At 33.0% G+C, this 24,526-nt stretch overlaps 1 protein-coding gene across 1 annotated transcript in view; it reads left to right on the plus strand.

Annotated features, from left to right (window-relative positions):
- The first annotated feature begins 1,181 nt into the window (after positions 1-1,181).
- Positions 1,182-24,526, plus strand: part of LOC129220829 (sodium-dependent nutrient amino acid transporter 1-like) — a 42,871-nt gene continuing 19,526 nt past the window's right edge. The window contains exons 1-7 of the mRNA XM_054855260.1: positions 1,182-1,193; positions 4,217-4,303; positions 12,715-12,883; positions 14,196-14,327; positions 15,070-15,209; positions 18,251-18,285; positions 20,991-21,126. Coding sequence (XP_054711235.1) covers positions 1,182-1,193; positions 4,217-4,303; positions 12,715-12,883; positions 14,196-14,327; positions 15,070-15,209; positions 18,251-18,285; positions 20,991-21,126 — 711 coding nt within the window. The remainder of the gene's footprint in view (positions 1,194-4,216; positions 4,304-12,714; positions 12,884-14,195; positions 14,328-15,069; positions 15,210-18,250; positions 18,286-20,990; positions 21,127-24,526) is intronic.

The raw sequence follows: 24,526 nt of genomic DNA on the forward strand, positions 1-24,526 counted from the left end.
GTGACGTATCAATAGGAAGCTCTTATTTTGAGTTTTAGAATGGTTTTCAAATTTTCATTCTAATGTAATTAAGAGAGAAATTACAGTCATTTGTAAATTAAACACACTTTTCTTTTCTTTTGCACATTCTAAATTTTTTAACAAGTCCATATTTTGAACAATTTTCAAAATAGAAATCTAAAAATTGACAGGATTACTTACTGTGTTGTATGTGTCTTTAAAGCCATATTTTATTTAAATCGGAAATGATGAGGTAAAGAAGGTAAATGATATGACATGGATTTCTCACAGGCAACTAGCCTCGCGACGGGGTAAAACTGCGAGGGATGATTTACCCATATGAGTAGTACTTTAAGAAAAATCCTGAAACATATCCATTTTAGTTTGTTGAGTTTTTTTTCAAATTCTTATTCATTATTTGAAGTTTTTAAATTAAAATTTAAAATAAAAGAACATATTGTGCGTACTAATATCCCAATTATCCTATATTTAGGGGTAAATTTCACCCCGTTAAAATTGTTAATTGATGATTAAAAAAATAAAATACGTGTTCAATATTTTTTAGTGTTCTATCGATGTGCAAAATTTTAGTCAAATCGGCGTGTGATACTTGGGTATGGTTACTTGTAAGCTTTAGAAAAGGTTCTTAAAACCTTATCGAGGCTACACAAAAAAAAAAAACCTGTATTGTTTTCTAAACTGCATTGTTTTCTTAGTTATTGAAACTGTGACACCCGAGTCACTAGTTTCACTTCTAAAACTTATCTAAAGAACAGCGAATCATTTTATTTTAGAAATTATTACTGATACCTCTGTTCTGAAAAATATTATCACTAATGAAAGATGATAAAACGTAGACAAAGCCTTATTTATCAAAAAGAATCCTTAACTCTTCAGTTATTTCGCTACCGGGGTTTTATCAAATCGAGAAAAATTACAAACATTTCAGCAATCACTTCGGTTTTCCGTATTATCAAACCGCTACAGTTTTAACGCAGCTTGAAGCTGTGTCAACATCGTAAACTCGTTCATAATGGATGGATCATTTTTCGTGACTCACGAAATTTCAACACATTAAGTGTGTGTTTTAAAAAATCGTGTATGTATGAAAATACCAAAAAGTAAGAACTCGAATGTATAAAATTGAATAATACTTGTTTTTTGCTGGGCATAATAGCAATATGCCAAGCAAGGTGAGTTACTTTTTAGTTTTGACTTTTGATCTTTTATCTTTATTCTTTACTAATAATAAAGCGGAAAATCTCTCTGTCTGGATGTCTGTAGGATGTCTGTGACGCGCATAGCGCCTAGACCGTTCGACCGATTTTCACGAAATTTGGCCAAAGTTAGTTTGTAGCATGGGGGTGTACAACTCGAAACGATTTTTCAAAAATTGGATGTAGTTCTTTTTCTATTCAAATTTTAAGAACACAATTATCATAAGATGGACGAGTAAATTACGAAATTATCATGACGTGGAATGGGAGAGCAAATGAACATAGCCAATTGGCGAGAAATTTGTCATCCATTATTTGTAAATATACAGGCGAACCGAATGACGTTTTACTTTTTCAACTACGGGCAAAGCCATGCGGGTACCACTAGTGTACCCGCATGACGACAAAAGGACTTTCCAGTCTTTCGCAATTCCAAATTCCGGACCTTTTTTAATTTTAAATAAGAGGTATTTTTCGTGTTCCAAAACAAATAAAACTAATATTGAGTAAGAAATAAATAAATATGGGGATGGTGGAGAAGTAGAGGACCATCAAAATCGTTATAAAGCACAAAATTAGCCAGACATGTTAAACGTAATTAGCTTTTCATTTAGGTACATTTTATTGGTTACATTATTGTAGTTAGAGTTTTATTATATACTCAGGTTTTTGTCACAGTATGATTTTTGTATGCATTTTAACAGGAAAATTATTAGCTCTTCAAGTTATATCTTCCATTTCCCTCAGTTATTTTTGTGAAATTTACTGTAGTTGAATTGCATTTTTACATTCATCAAATTAGTCACATCTAAAAGTCCCTGGTTCTCCGGGTTTCGGCACCAGATATTGAAATGGATATCCCCACTTCTCTTGCTCACACTAGTCATCAATAAATTATTGATGAGCAATGAAATTACTATTTTTCATAACACACTATTTTATTTCTACACAATGACACATTTTTTACAAGATGGGCAGCCAATTTGCCCTTTCTCCAGAATAGCGGTCAGGCAATATTCCCTAAAATGTTATCCCACTATTCGGTCCTACTATAATGACATCAACTGCCACTCAAAGCTCCATCTTTCGAAAAAAAAAATCATCTAATTTATGTACTCTTTAAAATCATCCCAAACCACCGTAGCTAAACGTTCAAAGTTAAATAGTAAAGATTAAAGTATAATTCAATCCGAAAGAAATTGCCAATGAAAAAGCAAAGAAAAAGAACATCAATAAGTTTTGGTTAATCATCCCAAACCACCGTAGCTAAACGTTCAAAGTTAAATAGTAAAGATTAAAGTATAATTCAATCCGAAAGAAATTGCCAATGAAAAAGCAAAGAAAAAGAACATCAATAAGTTTTGGTTTATCGTCAAAAACTATTAATGAGAAAAACAAAAAAATAAAATAAATAAATAAAAATAAAAATTATATTGATACGTGAAAAAAAAAAGGCAGTCGATAATTTTTAATTCCAGAGAATGAATTCCATTGGTAACGCAGCGAAGGATCAAAATTGAGTGAAAATAGTTTTTAAAACAGCAAAATGTATTGCACAGAATTTTTAGCAATAATCCAAACAAAGTGAGATTTTTGGTACAAATTATGCAAAACGTATTCAAAATTAAAATGCGCAGATATTTCTGAAAAAAAAAATAATGCAAAACATACAAACGACAATGAGGATTGTATTTTTTAATGCACACCTTATTTATCCAAAGGAAGCCGGTACCCAGTGTACGCGTAATGTTAAATTGCTAAATTTTAGGAACCTTTTCCCAAAAAGTTTAATGATAGAAACTTACAATTTTGCAATCGCACTTTTTTAGCACTCATAAGTTATTACAAAGGATTCTTTTGTTTAAGATTACGTTCATATGGCTCGTTGCGGGATAGGATTCAACATACAATGCACTAATAAACGGAAAAGAGCAACTTTTGAACTTATTTCGTCTGGCTCTGAACTACAGATAGTTTGTTCACACATTTTTATTGTATTTCTGACCAAGAAAACTCATGAAAAGTATATGAAACAAGTTGAAGTGTGTAACAATCAAAAGAGCATATTGAGGCATATTTTTGACCCAAAACTACTTGACCTCGTCCTCTCGCTATCGAGATATAAGGTCTTAAAGTCTGCAGAAATTTTTTAAAAAAGTGTGAATTTGAAGACTTGGAGAGAAATTGATCAAGTAATTTCACGACCTGCATCCATCGGCAAATTGTGTGAAAGGTGTCTTCCATTACTCACTGAAACTTGATAAATTTGGCGACTTTTCACAAGGTTTCCGCAGACTTTAAAACTTCATTTTTCGATAACGGGGACACGAGGGCAAAAGTAATAATGCGTCCAAAAACAAGTTTTACAATGATCTTTCGATTGCTACTTATTTATTTATTTATTTTCATTTTTAAGTTATCGTGCGGATTCCTGGTGAAAATGAAAGGTTGCCATATTTGATTGCTTGTTTCTTGGCTGAGTTTTGCCGTATTCGTCTCGAGTGCTTATTCACAAAACTAGCTTAATGAATGCATGGTAAATTATTTCAGTCAATATGCTTGTATAAGGAGGCATGTACTGCCTGTTCTTTCATTGTTTTAATTTTCATTCATAAAAATCATTTAAAGCTATTTACAAGAAACGCCGTTAGAGTGAAGCGACATCAGACTTAAAGTTCTAACTATTTTTTCACTTCTAAAATTATTGAGCAATTACATACTTGAAGCCATAGGAAAAGTTACTGATTTGTTAGCTTAGAAAATTTACGAATAAATTTATAATTTGTTTTAAAAAACACTTAAAAAGTAACTTTTAATGTACAGTCGTACTTTCTACTTAGTTTTCAAACTTGCCTTGTGAACCTCCATTTAAATGACCCACGAGTGGTCACTGGTCGCGATCGAAGGTAAACCACCAAACAGGGGCTTCTTCTGAATAAGAATCTGTCTTCTCTGATGTATCTCGAATTTAGCCTTAAATTTTCTCTCTTTTTTTTCAGGATTACTATTTAAAACAGTTGAATGGTTCTTTCAGCTACACTAATACTGACTATCGCGCAGACTCTTATGAGATACCCCTATCAGAGGTAAGTTTGTTTCAGATTTTTTAAAGATAGTTTGAAGGAAAAGTTAGATCTTCGTTCCTTGCACCAACTGTATTCGCAGTTCCGTTTCGGGGTGACATAATTGTTGTTTGTAATTTCAACTTTTTTTGAACTCGTTGGATAATTAATTCAACATCTGTCTTTCCTTTCTTATAGGGTTGCTTCAATTTTAGCTTTTAGCTTTAACGCACCAACACATATCTGTTGATATACATCGTGAATTATATCATGATACAAGTCCGATATTTATTTTGAAAATATCATGATGTTTGATATTTTCGATGCTTATTTTTAGAATTTGGGCAGTTGCAGTCTGCGAATTAAATTTATTAATTTTAAAATACTCGTTTATCATCAAAAATTATAAATATTAAAATAATTAATAAGTATATAAAGTATAATTTATTTATAATTTAGTTTATTATATTGATTTATAATTTGATTTTTAAGAAACGCAATACCATATAATACTTTTTTATTTTATAATTATAACATTATCAACACATATAGCTATACCAATTTTACAGAGCAGATGCATTGTAATAGTAAAAAAAAAGCCATTTCCGAAATTAGTAATGTTATATTTTAGTTTTAAAACACTATGTTTTCAGATTTACAAATGATGGTAAATTCGTAGATAAATACCTCTTAATACACATAATTTGTTTATCAAAAATACATGATTAATAATGAAAGAAAAATTAATTTTAAGTATAAAGTTTAACTAAGGAAACTAAGCAACAGTGTAATTTGAGCATGCAGTTTCTATTTAACGAATTTAGTTTGTGTTAACTTGAAATATCGTACGGATATTTAATCCGATACATATCAAGATAGCGTATGGATATTTAAATATCCGATGTATATCAAAATATCCAATACAAATCAAAATATCCGATAAATATCAAAATATGGTATGGATATCAAAATATGCGATGCATATCAGTTTATCATATGGATATTATTTAAAAATCGGATGTATATCAAAATACCTTATACATATCAAAATATCCAATATATATCGAAGTATCAGAATTTTTTGTTATTGTGGGAAATATCATGATATTTTCAAACCGTGCTTCCTAGTATCTTACTCATGACTGAAAAAATAGCTTTTGAAGCCGGGAGAAAGTTGATAGGTTTTTCGAAAGAAAAAAACATAAAACCATATTTGTGTAACCCATTATTTTTTGTTTCAAGTTTGATTTTTTACAATTTTTAAAAATCTTTTTAGACGTGTCTATAAATTTTATACCTCAGAAAATGGTACTGAACGTTCCCTCCTTTTTATTCATTAAAGGTTCATAAAGGTGATTATTTTTCAGTAACAAAAGTGTTCTCATCTGGCAATTGTAATAATCTCTTAATTCGCATTTTTTTCAACATTTATCATGAATTTTGTCAAAAGATTTCCCTAAAAACCAAACTTTCTTTCATATATTCCTCTTTGTTCTTGACCATAATAAGTACTCTGATTAATAAATTACAGATGTGAAGGGATGATGTAGATATATTTTAAAATAACTTTAGATTTCACGAGTCGTGCATGACAGACTGTCAAAAGATCCTAAGGCACTGTCCGACGCTCTTACTTACGTACGATGTTTAATTGTACAATGACCAATCAATTGAGAAAGGTAACAAGTTGTGTACTTAAATAAAATTGTGTTTTTTTTTATCAGTGAATAAAAAAAAAGCTAAGTTATATTTTAAAATGGGTGGATTTATTAAAATTCATAAACTACAGCACTGTTGCCCAATAATTGTTCAATATTGAGAAACTGTTCATTCATAATCTCATTTCAATATCGCAAGGAAGAATACTCTCCCTCTGCCCCTCTAAAGAAGCAAAGTACCCGTTCATCTACGTAAAAGACGTCAACGCTAGTCTGAATAAAAATGTCGTCCCTTCTCCAAATCAGCACCAGTTTGCAATTGTATCAGCCGATGACTTTAGTGCTAAGTCAATCGATGTCTAGCGCATGCAATGCTTAATGCTCTATTGCAGACATGATAAAAATAACATTCTATATAAGCCAAAATTTGCAAAATTAAAAAAGAAAAAAATTGCGAATGTGCCAATACTTTAACGTTTTATGGAAAAATACCTAAATACATTCTGTAATAAGTACAAAGAAAACAAAAAAAAAATTACAATAGAATTAGTTAGAAAAAAAGCAGAACTTCACATTTTAAAGTTATAGTTGGAAAAAACTATTCTTATGCTTTGTCAAATGTTTTTACTCTCATATTTCTTACAAGTTTTCTACATGTATATTAGAATGGTATGTTTTCAATTGCATGCTATTTTAAAAAAGTTTCTAAGCAACGAAAATGCCTTAAGAAGCCATTACATCACTTTAAGACATTCTAAAAAGCATACTCTTCGTATTTTGATACTTATTTGAATTTAAAGTTTAAGTTGTCTTTTTTGACTGAAAAATCTCATGACATGTTTAGGAAGCGTGTGGGATATTTGCATTCCTGCTAATAATGCATAATTTATTGTTTATGTATTTGCATTTTTTTCCATTATTTTTTTTCTAATCATCAACGATTAGGATACGGTTTAAATCTTTAACGACCGTATCATACATATGTCTCATATAAGTTCATAATTTGTTTATAAATTATCGAATACAAATAATTCGTAAATTATATTTTTCTCATCTTCAACAAAAAATTTTACACTCTTCAAATGGTTAGACCCAGTGCTCCCTTTTCGAAATGTGCTACATAAAACATTTTGAAACACCAATTTTGTTGAAATTCTATTGTGCAATAAATTTCCAGACTCCGATTGCTGAATTAGTGTCAGACAACTAATACATAAACTCATAACTCAAAATACACTCTAAACTACTAAATAAACTCTAGGAAAACTATTAATTGAAGAAGAATTTAATATTTTGTAATTAAGCTTTGGCTCAGTAGACCTCGACCCAGTTAGACTGGGTCGTTCAGAAAACGGGGATGATTCTATTCAAAAGTACACACACAGTAAAACAAAGCAATCTTTTGATCTTTTGACCCAATTGCTAAAAGTGTCAGATAAGTTCTAATTGTTTGCGAATATCACGGCAGAAATAATTTCTACAACAATAAGAGGAGCTTTTTTGTTGATAAAAAAAAATCTTTAATTTTTCCAAAGAAGAACTACAAAATATTTTAATTTCTACTGTACAGTTCTTTGTTTTGGCACTTGGTGAAATGCTAAAATACGTTAAAGTGTCATCGAGCAACACTTGTTTTAAGGAATTAAACTGAGCGGTCATGACGCGGTTGATAATGAAGTGGTACATTTCTAAATATAACAATGGAAAAACTGATAGCTACATTAACTCCGGGCAACACGAGAAGTAGAACTCAATCGAAATTTTTTTTAACTTAAAACTGATAAAATTTGAATTGACGCAATAATGATTTGTTTTGCAGAAAATTGCATAATAGTACGGAAGCCATCGGTTTATCTGATAAATTTCTTGCTCTGGTACTCTGAACCAAATTCAGTGCAAATGATTTTCTTCGTTGCTCGGCTTTAAGCCAGAAGCATTCAGTTGAAAAATAGTTTCCTGTTCTCTATTGAATAGTCGTTTTAAGAAATTATATGTTCTACGCGGTTACATTGCGTAACACTTGACAGGGATCCCAAAATTAATAACTGGGAGCTCAAAAATTGCGTAATGGAGCTTTCCGCGATTGCCTACTGCACAGGTGCATGAGAGCGCCTGAGTTCATATGGCTATGGGCAGTCGTGAAAGCTTGACTGGAAAAAACCTCCCGACCGAATAGCGGGAAAACTTTATGGCATATCTTTTGACCGCTATTCGGGAAAAAGGGCAACTTGGCTGCCCATCATGTATATTGTGTCAGTGAGTAGAAAAATAAATTAGTTTGTGTGTGTTGTGAACATGGTCTCTTCAATTCTCGCCCTCTCCAAAAGTTGATTTATAGAAAATGTGAAAAAGAAGAAGTGGCGAAGATCCTTTTCAGTCGTCAATGAAAGAATTACTCTACTATTTGAAAATTCAGCTTGAAAAAGATGAAATGTCATACATAATTTGAATACATATAAGCAATTCCTTAATTAGATACCAATTAAAGAATCATAATTCATACTAAATGTGAGTACTATGTCAGGATGTAAGACTGAATCACCATAGAGTAATAGATTGCTTTCTACGAATCACACAGCGAACACTGGATCACGTGATACGCTATCTACCAATCACAAAAGCGAAAGCCTTTAAAAACGTCATCCCGTCATCTCCTGTTCAAGTAACCACAATAAACATCTTAATTGCTTATTGCTGCTCAAAACCTTGATCTCTCTGAAGCCTTTATATCATTCCTATATACTATCTGTATTTATATCACAGCGAAACCTTCCTTACACGAAAGGAAAGTATGGAGTTTGTTACATTTGCAAAATTTTTGCTACATATAAGCTTTCTTTTTTTTATATACGAACTTTATAACCTACTCTATGGTTTATTTTTCTATTTCCTTTCGGGAAACTGGAAGCGTTTAAGTTTCCGACGGAACACTAGGTGGGAATCTCCACTTCTGGTCCAGACGGAGACGTTTCTGAATAAGTGGTAATCTTAATCACGGAAATATCTCCCAGTAGAAAGTTTAGTTAGTTAAACCTAAAGGAATGACGACACTCTTCGAAAGTATTAGTAGAATATAAAATAAAGTTTTTTCTTAAATATCTCTGTTTTAAAATTGTACAAGTGTAATGTGGTGCTATTTTTTTAGTTTAGAGATTAAGTTTCTAAAACGAAAAGAAAGAGAACGATTATCAGATGTTTTCTGACATTAGATAATCCAACGCAGAGAGAAACCTCTCAGAACTTTGTGGTAGTTTAGGACAGTGGTTCTGAACCTATGGTTCACGGACGACTAGTGTTTCGAGAAAAATTTTCATGTGGCCCGTTAACAACTAATTAATAATAATCTATGTCATTTTTATAGTTGCAATAAAATTTATTAGAAAAAACTTTTGGCTTCATCTCATTTCACCTCTTATAATTGTTGCGAAAATTTTATTTCGATTGCATGTGCAAGTGGTCCTCAGAAAAAAGGTTGAAAACCACTAGCTTAGGGGAAAGAGTATTTTGCCACGGGATATTACTAGAAACCTCTATTAGTAAAACCTTTTGAATACTATAGTATACGGTGATGTTAAGTCGTTTGAGAATATAAGGTCAACACACCATTAGTGTCCAGATCTTCAATAGTGATCACTTCAAGATTTATATTCGAAAAAATAAAATTTCAGGTCTCCCAATGGTTCCAAAATTGCATCCAACGTGCAGGTGGTATTAGGATAGACCGTGAATTGTATGTATTTATTCGTTCTTAACTAAGTGTTATTTATTCACATCAAGCCTCAAAACGTTCAACACAAAATTTACTCAACTTGGTAGAAAATAGATTTTCCTATCCGCATGGTAAACCGAAGCTCGACTGATGCTCAAAAACTGGTGAGAATATATGGAACTGTTGGGAGCAGCATCAATCTGTTACGACTGTTGCGTCTCCAGTTGTTACTCGTTTTGGAAAAAGGGCACTGAGTAAACGTGCCCCATGCGTAAACGTGCCCCGGTCTACCCTACCTGATGCATGTTGGAATCCATTAAGAAACCTGGAATCTTATTTTTCCAAATACAAAACCTTGAAGTGGTCACTAGTGAAACTTTAATAAGCACTGGCAACTACTGGTATGTTTACCATATATACTTTTTTTTTAAAATAAAAACATTTTAAATGATTGCAGTATATTTAAAACTTTTAAGCTGGTCTGTGATAAAACTTTAATCAAGGTATCTGAAGCTATGCTAGTGAGATTAATGCTTTTTTAAAGTTAGGCTCAAAAATATTAACTTATTCAAAACTTTTTATTCAAAATTTAGTTTTAGAATCACTTTAAACATTAGATAGTTTCCATACTTTAGGTTTACAAAAAAAAAAGTGCTATTTTGCTATATTTTATGCAAAAATTTAAAATTCTTCGATCTATCTTTAAAACATAAATGGAAAAGTGTTGTAAGGACATTCGCGACATTTTTAGTTTTTACAAAGTTTCTATTCATAAGGCATTATTTCAAATATAAAAGCATTATTTTCAAAGCTTAGCTAATGTTGCGTTGAATCAAAATTCCGCTCTTAAAAAAGGTCGCATTCATTCACGTTGAATCGCAAAAGTGTGTTATTACAAGCCATTTAAGAGACAAAAGGTAGCTACTTGAGCCTTTCGAAATGCATTTGCTTATTTGTCAGAGGTTTCTATATAACTTTTAAAAACTTAAAAGATAGTAGAAAATAGTAAGCTTCTTGAGATTCCTTTCTTCAGAAAGTCGCACTTTCATTAAGAAATGAAATCAGGCTTTTTTATTTAGAAATTTCAGACAACTATATTCTCTAACAGGAAATAACCAACATTTTGTAGCACAAATATACAGATTACTGTATATTTGCGCTACAAAACGGTGTTTTTTTTTTTTTTTTCCTGTTACTTCTCGGCAAAGATATTTATTTCTGAACTACACTACTGGCCATTAAAATTGCTACACCAAGAAAAATTTTCCAGAATGAATCTAGATTTTTCACACGTGATAGCAAAATTGACATTAGAAAGTGATTAAAAAATTAAAGCAAATTGATCATTTATTGTTGGAAAAATCTCAAATAAATGGAGTTTTAAGTACCCCGTTAAGCCACCTCTAGCGTGAATGTACGATGTACGAAGCGATACAATCGAGCATAGTGGCATAGCAGCCTCCTATGATATTCTACGTCATCTCGTACCACAGTTGCTGTAAACGTGCCACTCATTCGATCAAACTCATACTCATGTGTTGGCATTCACGACGGGGCTCCCAGGAGCAATTTTTTAACATGACAATGCTCGGTCACACACATTAGGGTGTCAAGGGACTTCCTCTTCCACATTATCACTTTCTCTGGTCTGCACAATGCACTGATTTGTCACAAATCGAGCATATCTGGGATCACTTAGACTGTAAATTGGAGAGCCTGTAAGTTTGATCGAATTAGTGGCGTGTTTACAGCAACTGTGGCATGAGAAGACGTAGGACATCGTATGAAACTGCTGTGCCTCAATGCTCGACTGAAACGACTCTTACATTCAAACTAGAGGTGGCGCAACGGGGTACTTAAACCTTCATTCATGTGGGATTTTTCCAGTAATAAATGATAATTTGGCTTTCATTTTGTAATCGTTTTTTAGTGTCAGTGTTGCCATCACCTGTGCAAAATTTTGGTTTATTCTGACAACTCCTTCTTGGTGTAGCAATTTTAATGGCCAGTAGTGTATATTCTTTGCTATTTTCAAAGGATGATCATAAAATACGGAAAAAACTGGAGAATTTATCCTGGTGGCAAAGCAGTTGTCTATCTAATTGGAAGAAAGTGCCTCTTTCCCGATTTTTCAATAACGATTTTCCTCAGTTGCGTTTCTTCTTTTCCTGCTTGTCTTCTTGCACAAGAGGACGCATAAGAAATATCCTTGGTATAGTCCCCGTCAATTCAGGTGGGGGGTGGGGACTAAATTGACGTGGAATGGCTCTGCCTTCATAGTCTAAGAGGTTTTAGAATTTAATATGCTTTGAAATTTGGAAAGAAGTATGTTACAGGCATATTTTACTTTTCCCTGAAACATTCCTGGCCCGAGATACAGCCCATTAAACACGTGTGTTGTTTGAATGTCGCTTTGTCATTATAATTCAGCTGCAATGGTTGTAGGCATAAGTTGTTCTCCTTAAAATTTATTTATTTCCCATAAAGATATTTTGGCGTGAGAGAGCTGCTGACAAAATTTAAAGACGTGGCTAATTTAAGGCAATTTAACTCTATTTGGCAGGTAAGGGGCAATAACTGCTTTTTTTTTTTGCCTTTTTGCTAAGGTGCATTTAATGCGTCCTTTTAAAAAGGAATACATGGTCACCTGTCTGCGAAAAATCTGGTAACAAAATATAACACCATTGATTAAAGTAGTTAGTAATACTAAAAATTACACAACATTTAGTCCTTTAATATACGTATTCGCAAAGAAAACTGCTATTTAACAATAATTGTATGTAGTATTATCCAATACTGTTAAACCATAAGAGATTACAAAGTGCAAAAACAAAACCGCGTTGTTAGTGTAGCAAGCGTTGTTCGGCGCTAGTTAGCTAGCTAATTAATGGATGGCGCCAATAAAATCATTTGTAGAAATGAAATATTCAAATTGTTCTGCTAAAATTTTAATTGATCTCAGGAAATGCTAAAAAACTTAGCACCTCAATTTTGCTTATTCGAATTATTTTTTGGGGAAGGTATGTTTTTTCCACATTCATACATCGAAATTGTTCTTTTATTTCCAGGTGAGACCTGCTGGTCCTAGGCCGCAACCAGCCTCACTCACAGATAAAAATGTGCCGGAAAGGGGCGTATGGGCTCGATCCATACAGAGTCTTCTTCTTTGTATCTCCATGTCGGTTGGACTTGGAAATGTCTGGAGGTTTCCAAACGTAGCTTACAACAATGGAGGAGGTAAATCAATCTTTTTTTAGTAAGTTGTAATGCATCCACAACGTTGTTTCTCTCTTCTAAACCTTTTTCTCTCCAATTTCTAGAAACATGATAAATGTCTTGCAGACAGTTTTTTTATGCTTTTTACTTCCTTTCACAGAAAAGGAAGTATTGTATTCGCGAAAAAATTTTCACTCAAAAACCGACCTTAATTTCCATTTTGCTCACCCCAAATGAATGTTGGGTAATTTTTTCGACTCGACCACACGTGGATAAGTGCCTGAAAATGTATAGACGCGCGAAATATCCATTTGGACGATTCCCGAGATAATTACAACAAGTTTTCTCGTGACGTCTGTATGTACGTATGTATGTGCGAATGTGCGGATTTGCGTATGTATGTCGCATAGCTCAAGAACGGTATGTCCTAGAAAGTTGAAATTTGGTATGTAGACTTCTAGTGGGTCCAGTTGTGCACCTCCCTTTTTGGTTGCATTCGGGTGTTTCTAAAGGGGTCTTTTGCCCCTTTTTGGGGGGAAATCATTGTTAATTTTGATGTAAACTCAAGTAGTGTTACAATTTGGCGGACACTTGGCGATTTATCGCCAGTCTTTTGATCGCCAACTTGAAGACAAATTTGGCATTTTTTTTTTCCAATCTGTTTTCAATTTGGCCACTGTTGGTGATATTCAGAGTGTTAACTATTGAATCACATTAAAATTGCCAATAATGGGAAAATGACAGTACTTTGGATTAAAAGGAAGTCATGTGATGCACACATCAGCTCGTTTTCGTCTAAAAAAGGATTGGTCTTCTTTTTGGAAAGTTTGTCGCATTTAAAATAACAGTGTTTTGAAAACACAATCTGCCTCTCCAATTGATGCATATCATGACCAAAGAAAAAAAAATCGCATACGCTAGTATTTCTTATGTTTTTTGGCCACAATTACTTCTATTTGTTGCTAAGATAATTTAGTGGTGCAGGAACAGTTGAGTCACTTCTTAATAACATTTAACCTTCCGTCATGCTTTTTTCTTCCCTTTAAGAACTTTTACGGAAAAGCAGTCCAAAAAGCCCACTAATTGGCCAAAAGGTTTTTTCCCCGTAAAGTTTTGTACATTTTTTCGCCCTAAGTAAAATAACTGCACTTAAAGATTTTTCTCATCACTCAAAACTTTTCATCAAATAAAAACATTGTGTTAATGCGCTTTATTTCACTATCTAAAATGGAATTGTTCTGTTATTTAACGAAGCATTTTAGTTAGTAGCACTTAGTACTATATTTCATCAGTTAAGTATTTTTTGATAAATAAATGAAATTTTCTTCTGCAGGTGCCTTCTTGATTCCCTACCTGCTGCTTTTATTCATCATTGGAAGACCTTTGTATTACCTTGAGCTTATTCTAGGCCAATTCTCTAGTCAAGGCCCTATAAAGTTATGGAAAGTTGTCCCAGCTTTCAAAGGTACTTTTTATGTTCTTCAATTCATTTAATACTAGTGGTACTCGCACGGCTTTGCCCGTAGTCAAAATTAAAAGGTCATTTGGTTCGCCTGTATATTTACAAATAATGAATGATGAATTTCTTGCCAATTGGCTATGTTCATTCGCTCTCCCATTCCACTTCATGATAATTTCGTAATTTACTCGTCCATCTTATGATAATTTTGCTCCGGAAAATGTTCTTAAAATTGAAATAGAAAAAGAACAAAATTGAATTTTCGAAAAATCGCTTCAAGGTGCACACCCCCATGCTGCAAACTAACTTTGTGCCAAATTTCATGAAAATCGGCCGAATGGTCTAAGCGCTATGCACGTCACAGAGATCCAGACATCTAGACATCCAGACATCCTGACAGAGAGACTTTGAACTTTATTATTAGTAAAGATTAAAATGCATGTTTCGTGACTTAAAATGTGTCTTTTTTTAGCATTAAAATATTTTGCAGATGATATTCGAGTACGTAGGGTAAATCCAAAAGTTAATTCGCACTTTTTTTTCTCAGCTGTGTGAAAAGTCCCATGACCTCTACAAGACCATGGATGAAAAGGGTGAAAATTTGGAAAATTAATACTGTTAATGAAACGCCTCGTGCTGAAATAAGGGATTCATTGAAATTCCAATGAAGCTGTAAATTACGGCAAGGATTTAATCAGCTCATCCAATTTTTACGCGGACACTTAATTATCTTTTTTTTTTTTTTCAGGAATTGGATATGCGCAAGTTCTGTCTGTTTCTTTTGTGGTTGTATTTTATAACTACTTGATGGCTCTAAGTATATATTACATGTTTCATTCAATGAGAGAATGTTTGCCCTGGACAGAATGCAACTATCCAAACTTTTCCGTGAGTAATTATAATGATTGTTCTTATACTTTCGCTGTCGTTGCCAAAATTTATAATATAAAGCTCTACAAAGAAAAGGCGCAAAGTTAATAAGTCACGGCGTATATTATTTTCAGAATAGTTGCCATAGTTGCCGAAAAATTTATTCTATATGTAAATTACTACATCGTAACTGGCACATAAGGAATATGCATCGGAGCTACATATCCACAAATACATTTATTAAATTATTCATTTATTTTGCGTTGGTTCTGAATCGAAGACTTCCATTAGTCTTCTGTAACTATCCGAAATGATGAATTATCTGGTGCAAATTTGGGCAGCTGGGAGATAGCTCTACAACTTCCACTGGAAAAGCACTTCTAAATTATGCGAAAGTGATATGGTATTCGATCGAACATTGTTGTGCATCAATAGGACACTAATTACCGATAAACTTCAGCGGGGGATTTCTTAAGAAAAACAGAGTTAAAAAAAATGAAAAAAAGTCACAATGTTACTAATTGCATGCTACTAAATTCAATTTTATAACATTGAATGTGCACTTTACGCATAACTAACCTAAAACTTTACATATAATTGTTTCACAACGTGTTTTCTTGCCAAGTGAGTAACATGAAAAGCGCTTTTCTCTAAAATACGAAAAAGTGGACACTTGATATTAAATTATTCATGGAAAGGACGATTCTACTCGTGCAACTATGTCTTTTGAAGATGTAAATTAAACTAATTTGTAGAGAAACTGTTTCTATCACCTGATTTTTTGTGCTCGTCAAACAGCTTTTGTAACACCTTATCATTGAAAGAATTGAGGCACCCAATCAAACTTTTTAATATTTGAAAAAATATTTCCAACAAAATAAATTTATGTTGTCTTTATTTAATTCCAAATCATCCTGAATTAAAAAAAAAAGTGTCTTGACTTTTTCTCGGGTTAATTATTTTAAAGGATTTCTTTTTGAACTTTTTCAGTGCATACTATATCCTTTCTCTGAAAACAATGCTTCACCCTTTATCACATGCAACTTTCCCTATCAAGTTTGTAGTTTCATTGTAATCGGAATCAGCCAGACTAATTTCGAATCATTACTAAGATAAGCCCTCTGCAAGCAGAGCACTACTTATTGTCTGTTTATGTAGCGGAAACTTTGGTAAAGAAAAGAAAAACAAATCATTATCAGTACTTCTAATCATCAATGAAACGGTGCAACAATTTGTCATGACACGTTTTCCTTCCTACGATACAATCTTTTCTAAAACGAAAAAACTTAAGGCAATGTCAGCTGCTTTAAGAAATTCAGTTTTTTTAAAGTCACACGAATATCATTTCTAAACTGATAACATTCATGCATTTTTAGGATGGAAATTTTATTTTTACTAACATTTTCTCTCCTAGTTATTAAGGTTATGTATTTCTTACGCTACATTTTGAGGTATTTGACCGAGGAGTCGAACTCCTATCTTCGAAAAAGGTTTCATATTCAAAACAAAATATTTTTAAAATCGTTCTATATGGAAATAATGTATTTATATCTTGAGAAAATATACAATTCAAATGCTCTCAAAAAATGAAATGCTCCCTTTGTAGTAAGATTATGTGTGTGATTCAGATGAATTTGTCTTCAACTTGCAGTTACGTTGACTGTTTAGTTTATCTTTAAGCCAGAGTCGGCTGAGAACTATTCCCCGAAATTCAGTCTCTAGTACTGCTCATACATCGTAAACATTATAAAGTTTTAAAATATTCTGTGTTTTTCAAAGGCACCTGCTTAGATAAATAGAAAGCATAGGCACAGGATGAAACAGATTTGACATTTGATTTCCAACGGAAGATTGCCGTTTTTTAGCATTTGAAGAGCTGTAAGTTTAAAGCTCTTACCGTTTTAACTGTAAAAAACTGCATTTGTTGTTCTATCTGTAAAGCCTTGGTTTCCTAGGAGCGAAAACGCCTAGCGTCGGCGTCGCTCCTCGCCGAGGCGAAAACTTGATTCTTCTGCGCATGCGCGCCCGAGCTAGATCGACGTTGTGAATGGTCACGCCGGAATCCATTTGACTTTGATTTCAGCGTTACGGCGAGGAGCGACGTCAAAGAACGGCGATTTGCTCCTAGGAATTCAAGGCTTTAGACCACTCAGAAATCAATTTCGTGATATGCTGAATAATTTTACCTTCAATAGCATAATTATTGATAAAAACCAAAGTGGGGCAAAAGATCCAAAACTTATTAGTTTTATAAATATCAGACTAATTTTTTTGCTTAATACATATACGCCTAGTTACGGTACGCTTGAAAATTTCGCATAACTACAGGTATTGCTTGCTAAAACTCTTTATAAAACTACTTTACTTAAAAATATCTATTCTAAATTAGCGGCACGATTGGAAAAAAAGTTCATAATAGCTAACACTTAGCCACTAAATGTGAGAAACAAAATGCCTGATGAATCAGCTCCCTTGGGGCATCTTAATGGAGTTTTTTTTAAGACCTGATTTTCATTATATGGACAACATTTCACAAGGGGATTTTTTTTTTTCGTAAAAAGTAATGAGATTTTTTTTTCTTTTGTGCAAGAAGGAATATAAAATACATGTGATGAAGACATTTGTATACGAAGAGTGAGGAACATTAATGAACTGAAAGGTCACGTTAAATTTGGCAGTTGGACAAAAGGCAGGACCAGAAAAATATTAAAAGCTATTACTCTGATTGCCATTGGAATTACGAAAATATTTAAGTGTTTTGTTACTTTTTTTAAAATACAAAAATATTAAACATTCTAAACGTTACAAGTCGAACAAGTACTTATCTCTCTTTCCCTGCTATTATTCATTTCATCTCTTAAAACTTGGAGTTTTTATGGAATTGATCACTCTTCTGTCTTTATCTATATACTATTATTTGTCTTCACTGTTTTCGAATATTTCACTCCTCTAAAATGAATTTTAATCCTCTAAAAAGTGTCAAGCCTTGAAAAAAAATCAGCTATATCTCCAAGCATATCTATTTTTTAAATTTTTAATGGAGCTATTTTGCTTTACAGGAGCCTAACCTGACGGTTGCAGAATATTACTGGAGGTAAGCTACAATCCAATATTTGTTAGAGTCTTAATTTTAACTCCAATTGTTGTCGTTTAATTTGATGCATTATGACTTAAAATAAATTACTTTCTAGTGCACGACAAAATGTTTTAAAACTTAAATATCTGGGACTAGAACATACGGTCATGCATTTTTAATAAAATGAAACTTATTGAATATATCGTAAACACAGGTTACTTTGGCCCACATTTTGGAGCTTTTCTCAATAATTTTGTAATTATTCATATTTCCATGCCACAGAAACTTTTTTCACGCATCTAGAGTTATCTTAATTTAATTTTTGAATCATAATTCATTTTATTTCCAATTATTTTTACCCTTTATACTAGTTTTTTATTTGGGCCAATGTTATTCTTGCATTTGGGTTACTTTGGCCCAAAGTAGTTTTCCCTATTTAGAATCATAGTAGAACTATCTAGAGTCAAAGAAAGACGTGTGTTCATACGAAAAACTATTTATTTAAAAGAAAAATGCATTTGAAAAGAAGTTTGAGTCACATATGTTTGCTTTCAGAAAAATTATTTTTTTTAAATGTGCGTGCATACCTAAGTTATTGTCTCGAAAATTGCCGACAGAGAACAGTCATCTTTTCATTAGTTTTACAGGTTGGATAATTTTATTAGCGGTATACCATTCGTAAAACAAAAGATCCTAAATTGTCGGCCATTTTCAAAACTTGCTGTTGCGTTCCATACTCTCAACATTAGCTTCTTCTCTCACATCAACAGATATCTCTGAAAACCGGAGCCCATTCCATTTTACAATAACAAAATTCCGTCATCTTTTCAACAAATTTAACAAAATTTGTAAGAAGTAGATGCAACTGGGTAAACCTTTTCTAAACCTGCCACAACTTTCAGTTCCTTTTCAACTTTCATAATAAAAGTCATGCAACTGAGCCCTGATGAATTGAGTCTGTAATCGCTCTCTTTATCTGTTGTTGAGAATTCCAGGTTTTTATTGTGTTTTTACTGTTTAGAGGTTTGTTTTCAGCTTTTCTTTTCTTTTTCAAATCTCTCTGACGGATTTTTTCAAGTTCTTATGCTGGACCAAAGTTGGTCGTAATTTTTAAATTAGGAGATATGTTATTGCTGTGGAACTTTTAAATTGGATATCAAGGGACGTTGGAGCATCCAAGAAAACCATACATCCGCTGCCAAGAAAAAAGAAAAGAAAAAAAGCCGCGACCAGGGACTGTTTACACGACAGAACACGTTGGGTTTTTCAATCCCCTGTATCAGACCCGTAAGAACCCCCGTTGAAGATCTTTTGTATATCCAATCTCCAGTGACTCCTGATGACATATACCAAAATTCAATCCCTGAGACAATCAGGGGAGGGTTGATAAAAGTTAGAAAATCGCTATTTTTCAGAAATTTCGCTTTCTTTAGGGCCACAGCACTAACGAAAAAACGTGTCGAGCTGAAATTTCACACACACATTCCTTATGCACCAATAGTGCTTTTAGTGCCCCCGGGGTGGGGGGTCTGTGGTGATGATTTTTATGTACAGACGTCTCTCCTATAACACGGTTAATTCGTTCCATGTAGCATCAAAACCGTGTTAAACGAGACTTTTTAAAAATAACTATTTGACTTATTTTTAACACTAATTAATCATGTACATAGTAAAAATCATGTCAATATGTATCGTGTTGTATCGAAACCGTGTTATACGAGACTTGGAAACAATGTGAATCAAGGAATGTGTACCGTCTAATAACGAAACCAAGTTTCGTATGAACTAAGTAAAAACTAGTTACAGTTATTATCAAACATTAACAGAATGTATTAAACAAAAAAAAAATGTTTCCATCTTTTTTAAATATAACTTTCATGTTATATCGAAACCATGATGTACTAAATTCAAGTTTCGCACCGTGTAATATCGAAATCGAGTTATAATAATCGCAAATGTGGTACCGTGTAATATCGAAACCGTGTTGTACAAGTACAGTGTTATACGAAGTACGCCTGTAAATATTTTCAGAACTATTGAGGATGCACCAAAATTGATCCTCCGGGGTTATCAGGGGCCGGAGTAATTAAAGTTTAAAAATCACTATTTTTCATATTGCACCACATTTTTCTCAACTTGATTTTCTGTATGACTCCTCGAGTAGAATCTTGTGATTGATTTTAAACCTATCTCCCGATGATGATGAGACTTGAAATTTTGAGCATAACTCAGATTCGGATGGCATTGCATGAAAGTAGCAATAGATTTCATACGGGTAAACCTCGTTTCTGTATATACTTAGATTATGATCTAATGTTTTCTGCTTTCTTGAAACAAATTTTCCCTATTGATATGCATTTCCTACGTCCTACGATTTTAGTTTTAAAAAAAAATGCTTATAAAAACCTCAAAATCAATTTGCGAAAAGTTTCTGTATCATTTCCTGCAAATCAATCATAACTGTAATGAGATCATCACTCGAAGTAATTGTATTATTTACCTGAGTGAATTATTAATTTCCGATAATCCTTTTCCAGATGGAATTAGAATGGGATAACACTCAGCATTTTTGTTTTAACTGACGTCATATTGTTAAGCTCAAATCAATAAACAATGTAAAATATTTTTGTATCATGGTCAAAGGAACCAGCAGCAGTCCGTCTGTACATATTCGAGATCCAAAAAGAATTTTCAATCTAATAGTTTTATTCTTATTTCCACAGAAATGACGTTCTTGAATTGGACCCTGAAAACCCAGACACTTTTACACACATCAGCTGGAAACTCTGCCTCAGTCTTTTAGTGACTTGGGCACTAGTTTACCTTTCTGTTGTTCAAGGAACGGATTCTTTGGGAAAGGTAAATATACTAATGTACTGTAGTCATGTCTTGATGTGGGCGTACTTAAAACTGCTTATAACTTAAAACGGCACTTCCAATAGTACAGTGAAACCTCCCTTAACGGACACTCCCGAATAACGGACACCTCTAATTAACGGACATTTTTGCAAGTCCCAGTCCCTCAATATAGGCCATTCCATGTAATTCACTCTGAATAACGGACAGTTATTTCACAAAAAATTTCCCTTGCGATCGTAGCACTTTCGGTTTTTTTTTCTTTTCACAGAATATCTTAGTAACTGCTTGCCTTACAAAGCTTTTCAACCTCTACAACTGATATCCCCCCCCCCGTCATTTCCTTATCACTGTTTCTTGGAATTAAAAGGGTGGTAATGGGCAGAAGCAGCGATTGGGGCTTAAAAGTTGGGGGCAGAAGAAAAAAAAGAACTAAAAGACATGGTACTTTTTGCGAGCAGCAAAAAATGAAAAAGAAAAAAAAAAGTCAATTTTGTTACGGCTAGTTTTGAGAGTATTGAAGCAGATAAGTGAAAACTGATGTCAGTCTAACAATTAACGTACGTTTTTCTTAAGATTTTAATGAATTTTGTACACAATAACTATTCAAAAGTTAAGATAAAAACAGATAACAAAATAAGATAAAAGTCAGTATACCTTTATTAAGAAAAAACAGATTAATTACTCTTGACGTAAAATGTAGTAAACCTTTTGCAATTATTTCGATTGTGTTCTACAATGGAAACAACAGCCCATTTTGAAAAAGGTAAATTAAGTAGTTCCTCTTAATAGCGGACACCTCCCAATAACGGACAAAACTTCTAGTCCCTTGATTGTCCGCTGTTCGGAGGTTTCACTGTAGCATGAAAACAAAACAGCACATAAAAGATAAAATATGCTAGAAAAGTGTATGTCGAAACAAAATCAATTCAGAATTACCACGGAGAAACTAATGCAAAAATATGTCGATATTTTCCATATTAGCTTATCCAGAGTATAATTATACTTTTTAAACTAACTGATAATAAAAGCTTTTAGATTTTAAGAATCATTTTTTTTTTAAATGGACAAAGTAAATGGGGGCCTGATAGTTGACACCTTTAATTTTCCTGTATATATTTTACTAGTATTGTGATAAGAAAAAGTCAAACTTCTTTCCTCTCTATTTTTGACTTGTTGCCCCTCGAGTGGAGGTCAAGGTTTAAGGTCGTGAGAAAAAAGAGCTATATATATGATTGTTTTGCTTCAAAAGTAATGAGTGAAAAACGCCAATTCCTTTAGATGTAGATACTATTTGATACTAGGTACATTGTAGTAAAATATTTTGGTGACTCACTCATGGCTTTGAGGGCAAAGGTCAATTGAAAATGCAACTTTTAAAACTTTTTTTGCCTTGTTTGGGCCCGGATATCTGCTAAAGCCATGAGTAACCCTCGGAAATAAGTATATGATTAACTACTCACCACAGTATAGTTCTAAGAAAAATATAAAATAGTTTTCGTTTCTTTTGGCTTTAGTAGCTAAACGGTCTCAAAGTCGATGATTTTTTTTTTTAATGACCAAGTTTAAAGGTCAATAACTTCGTTCGCGACAGGTCAACAACTTTGGGACACAACTGCAGTTATAGTCCAAATAGTGTAGTTTAAGGTGCAGGTTAGAAACCCATGACAACTAATTAGCTTTTTTAATTACGCGATTTCAAAGTAGATAATTTGAAACAAAAAGGATCAAAGTTTTAATTTAATTACTCTAAAACGCCTGAGTCAATAACTTTGAGGAAGAGCTGTACTTATTCTCTACGTAGTGTAGTTTTAGACTCATATCAGAAAACCGTGAGATTTAATCATCTTACTTAATTGAACGGTCTCAAAAATGATGATTTCAGTATAAAAGAGCGTTTTTTCACGAGTTTATATGCGTGCTACTCAAAATCTTATGAGCTTAAACTCACATAAAAGCTAGAACGAACCAACAACCAAATGTACTTAAGCAAAATTTCATGCTTCTAACGTCATAAAATTTTCCGCAACCTTGACCACAACATAGCAATTCTTCTCACAAAGATGATCTGCCATTTTGGAGTTCTATATTTTGGAGATCCTGGATCCCCAGGATTCAGATCTCGGAAGCTGAAAATTTGCATAGATAGCTTCAAAGACATCTCTACACTTCTATAAAATTTCATCCCATTCGGGGATGATCGAGCGGGGACAATTTGAAAAATTTATGTCAGTTTGACGTGGAATCACTCTGATATAACATTGTGACAATTCCATGCACCTTTTGTTATTTTTGACTTAATAATGATCATGAATCAATGCTATAGTTTAGGAAGAGGATTGCAATTGGGTAAGAGATTGAATTCATAATTACAGTAAAATTTGCATATACATTATTTAGTAATCTACTTTTATAAATTAACAAATTTATTAAATAAGTCTCAAAAGTAAAAATATAAATATAACTTCAAAAAAAAAAAAAAAGCACAGGTTTGTTTGACAGTAACAAAAGATGCAGGTGAAATGCGCATAATGTTTATATCAGAATGATTCCACGTCAACTGACCGTATATGAAAATTCTACTGCAATTATGAACTCTTCCTAAAATATAGCATTGATTTATGATCATTATTAAGTCAAAAATAACAAATGATGCATGTGAGTTGTCACAATGTTATATCAACGTGATTCCACGTCAACTGACTTAATTTTTTCTAACTGTCCCCACTCGATTGTCCCCGAATGGGATGAAATTTTATTGAGGTGTAGAGATGTCTTTGAAACTAACCTGATGCTAATTTTCAGCTTCCGAGATCCGAATCCTGAGAATGTAGGATATCCAAAACATAGTGCTCCAAATGGCCGATCAGCTTTGTGAGAAGAATTGCCATGTTGTGGTCAAGGTTACAGAAAATTTTACTACATTGGAAGCATGAAATTTTCGGAGCATAAAGTACGTTTGGCTGTTTATTCGTTCTAATATTTATGTGAGTTTGAGCTCATAAGATTTTGAGTAGCACGCATATAAACTCGGGAAAAAAACGATTTTATACTGAAATCAACATTTTTGAGATCGTTTAATTAAGTAAGATGATTAGGTCTCATGGTTTTTTAATATGAATCTAAAACTACACCACATAGGGCATAATTACAGCTCGTGCTTAAAGTTATTGACTCAGTCGTTTTAGAGTAATTGACCTAAAACTTTGATTCTTTTTGTTTCAAATTATCAATTTTGAGGCAGCGTAGTTAAAAAGTTGATTAGTTGCCATGGATTTCTAACCTGGACCTGACACTATAACCACTCGGTCTATAACTGCAGCTGTATCCCAAAGTTGTTGACCCGTCGCGAACAAAGTTATTGATCTCTAAACTTGGCCATTTAAAAAAAAACATTGACTTT

Source organism: Uloborus diversus, chromosome 4 (assembly GCF_026930045.1).
Source record: "Uloborus diversus isolate 005 chromosome 4, Udiv.v.3.1, whole genome shotgun sequence".
Classification (NCBI taxonomy): domain Eukaryota; kingdom Metazoa; phylum Arthropoda; class Arachnida; order Araneae; family Uloboridae; genus Uloborus; species Uloborus diversus.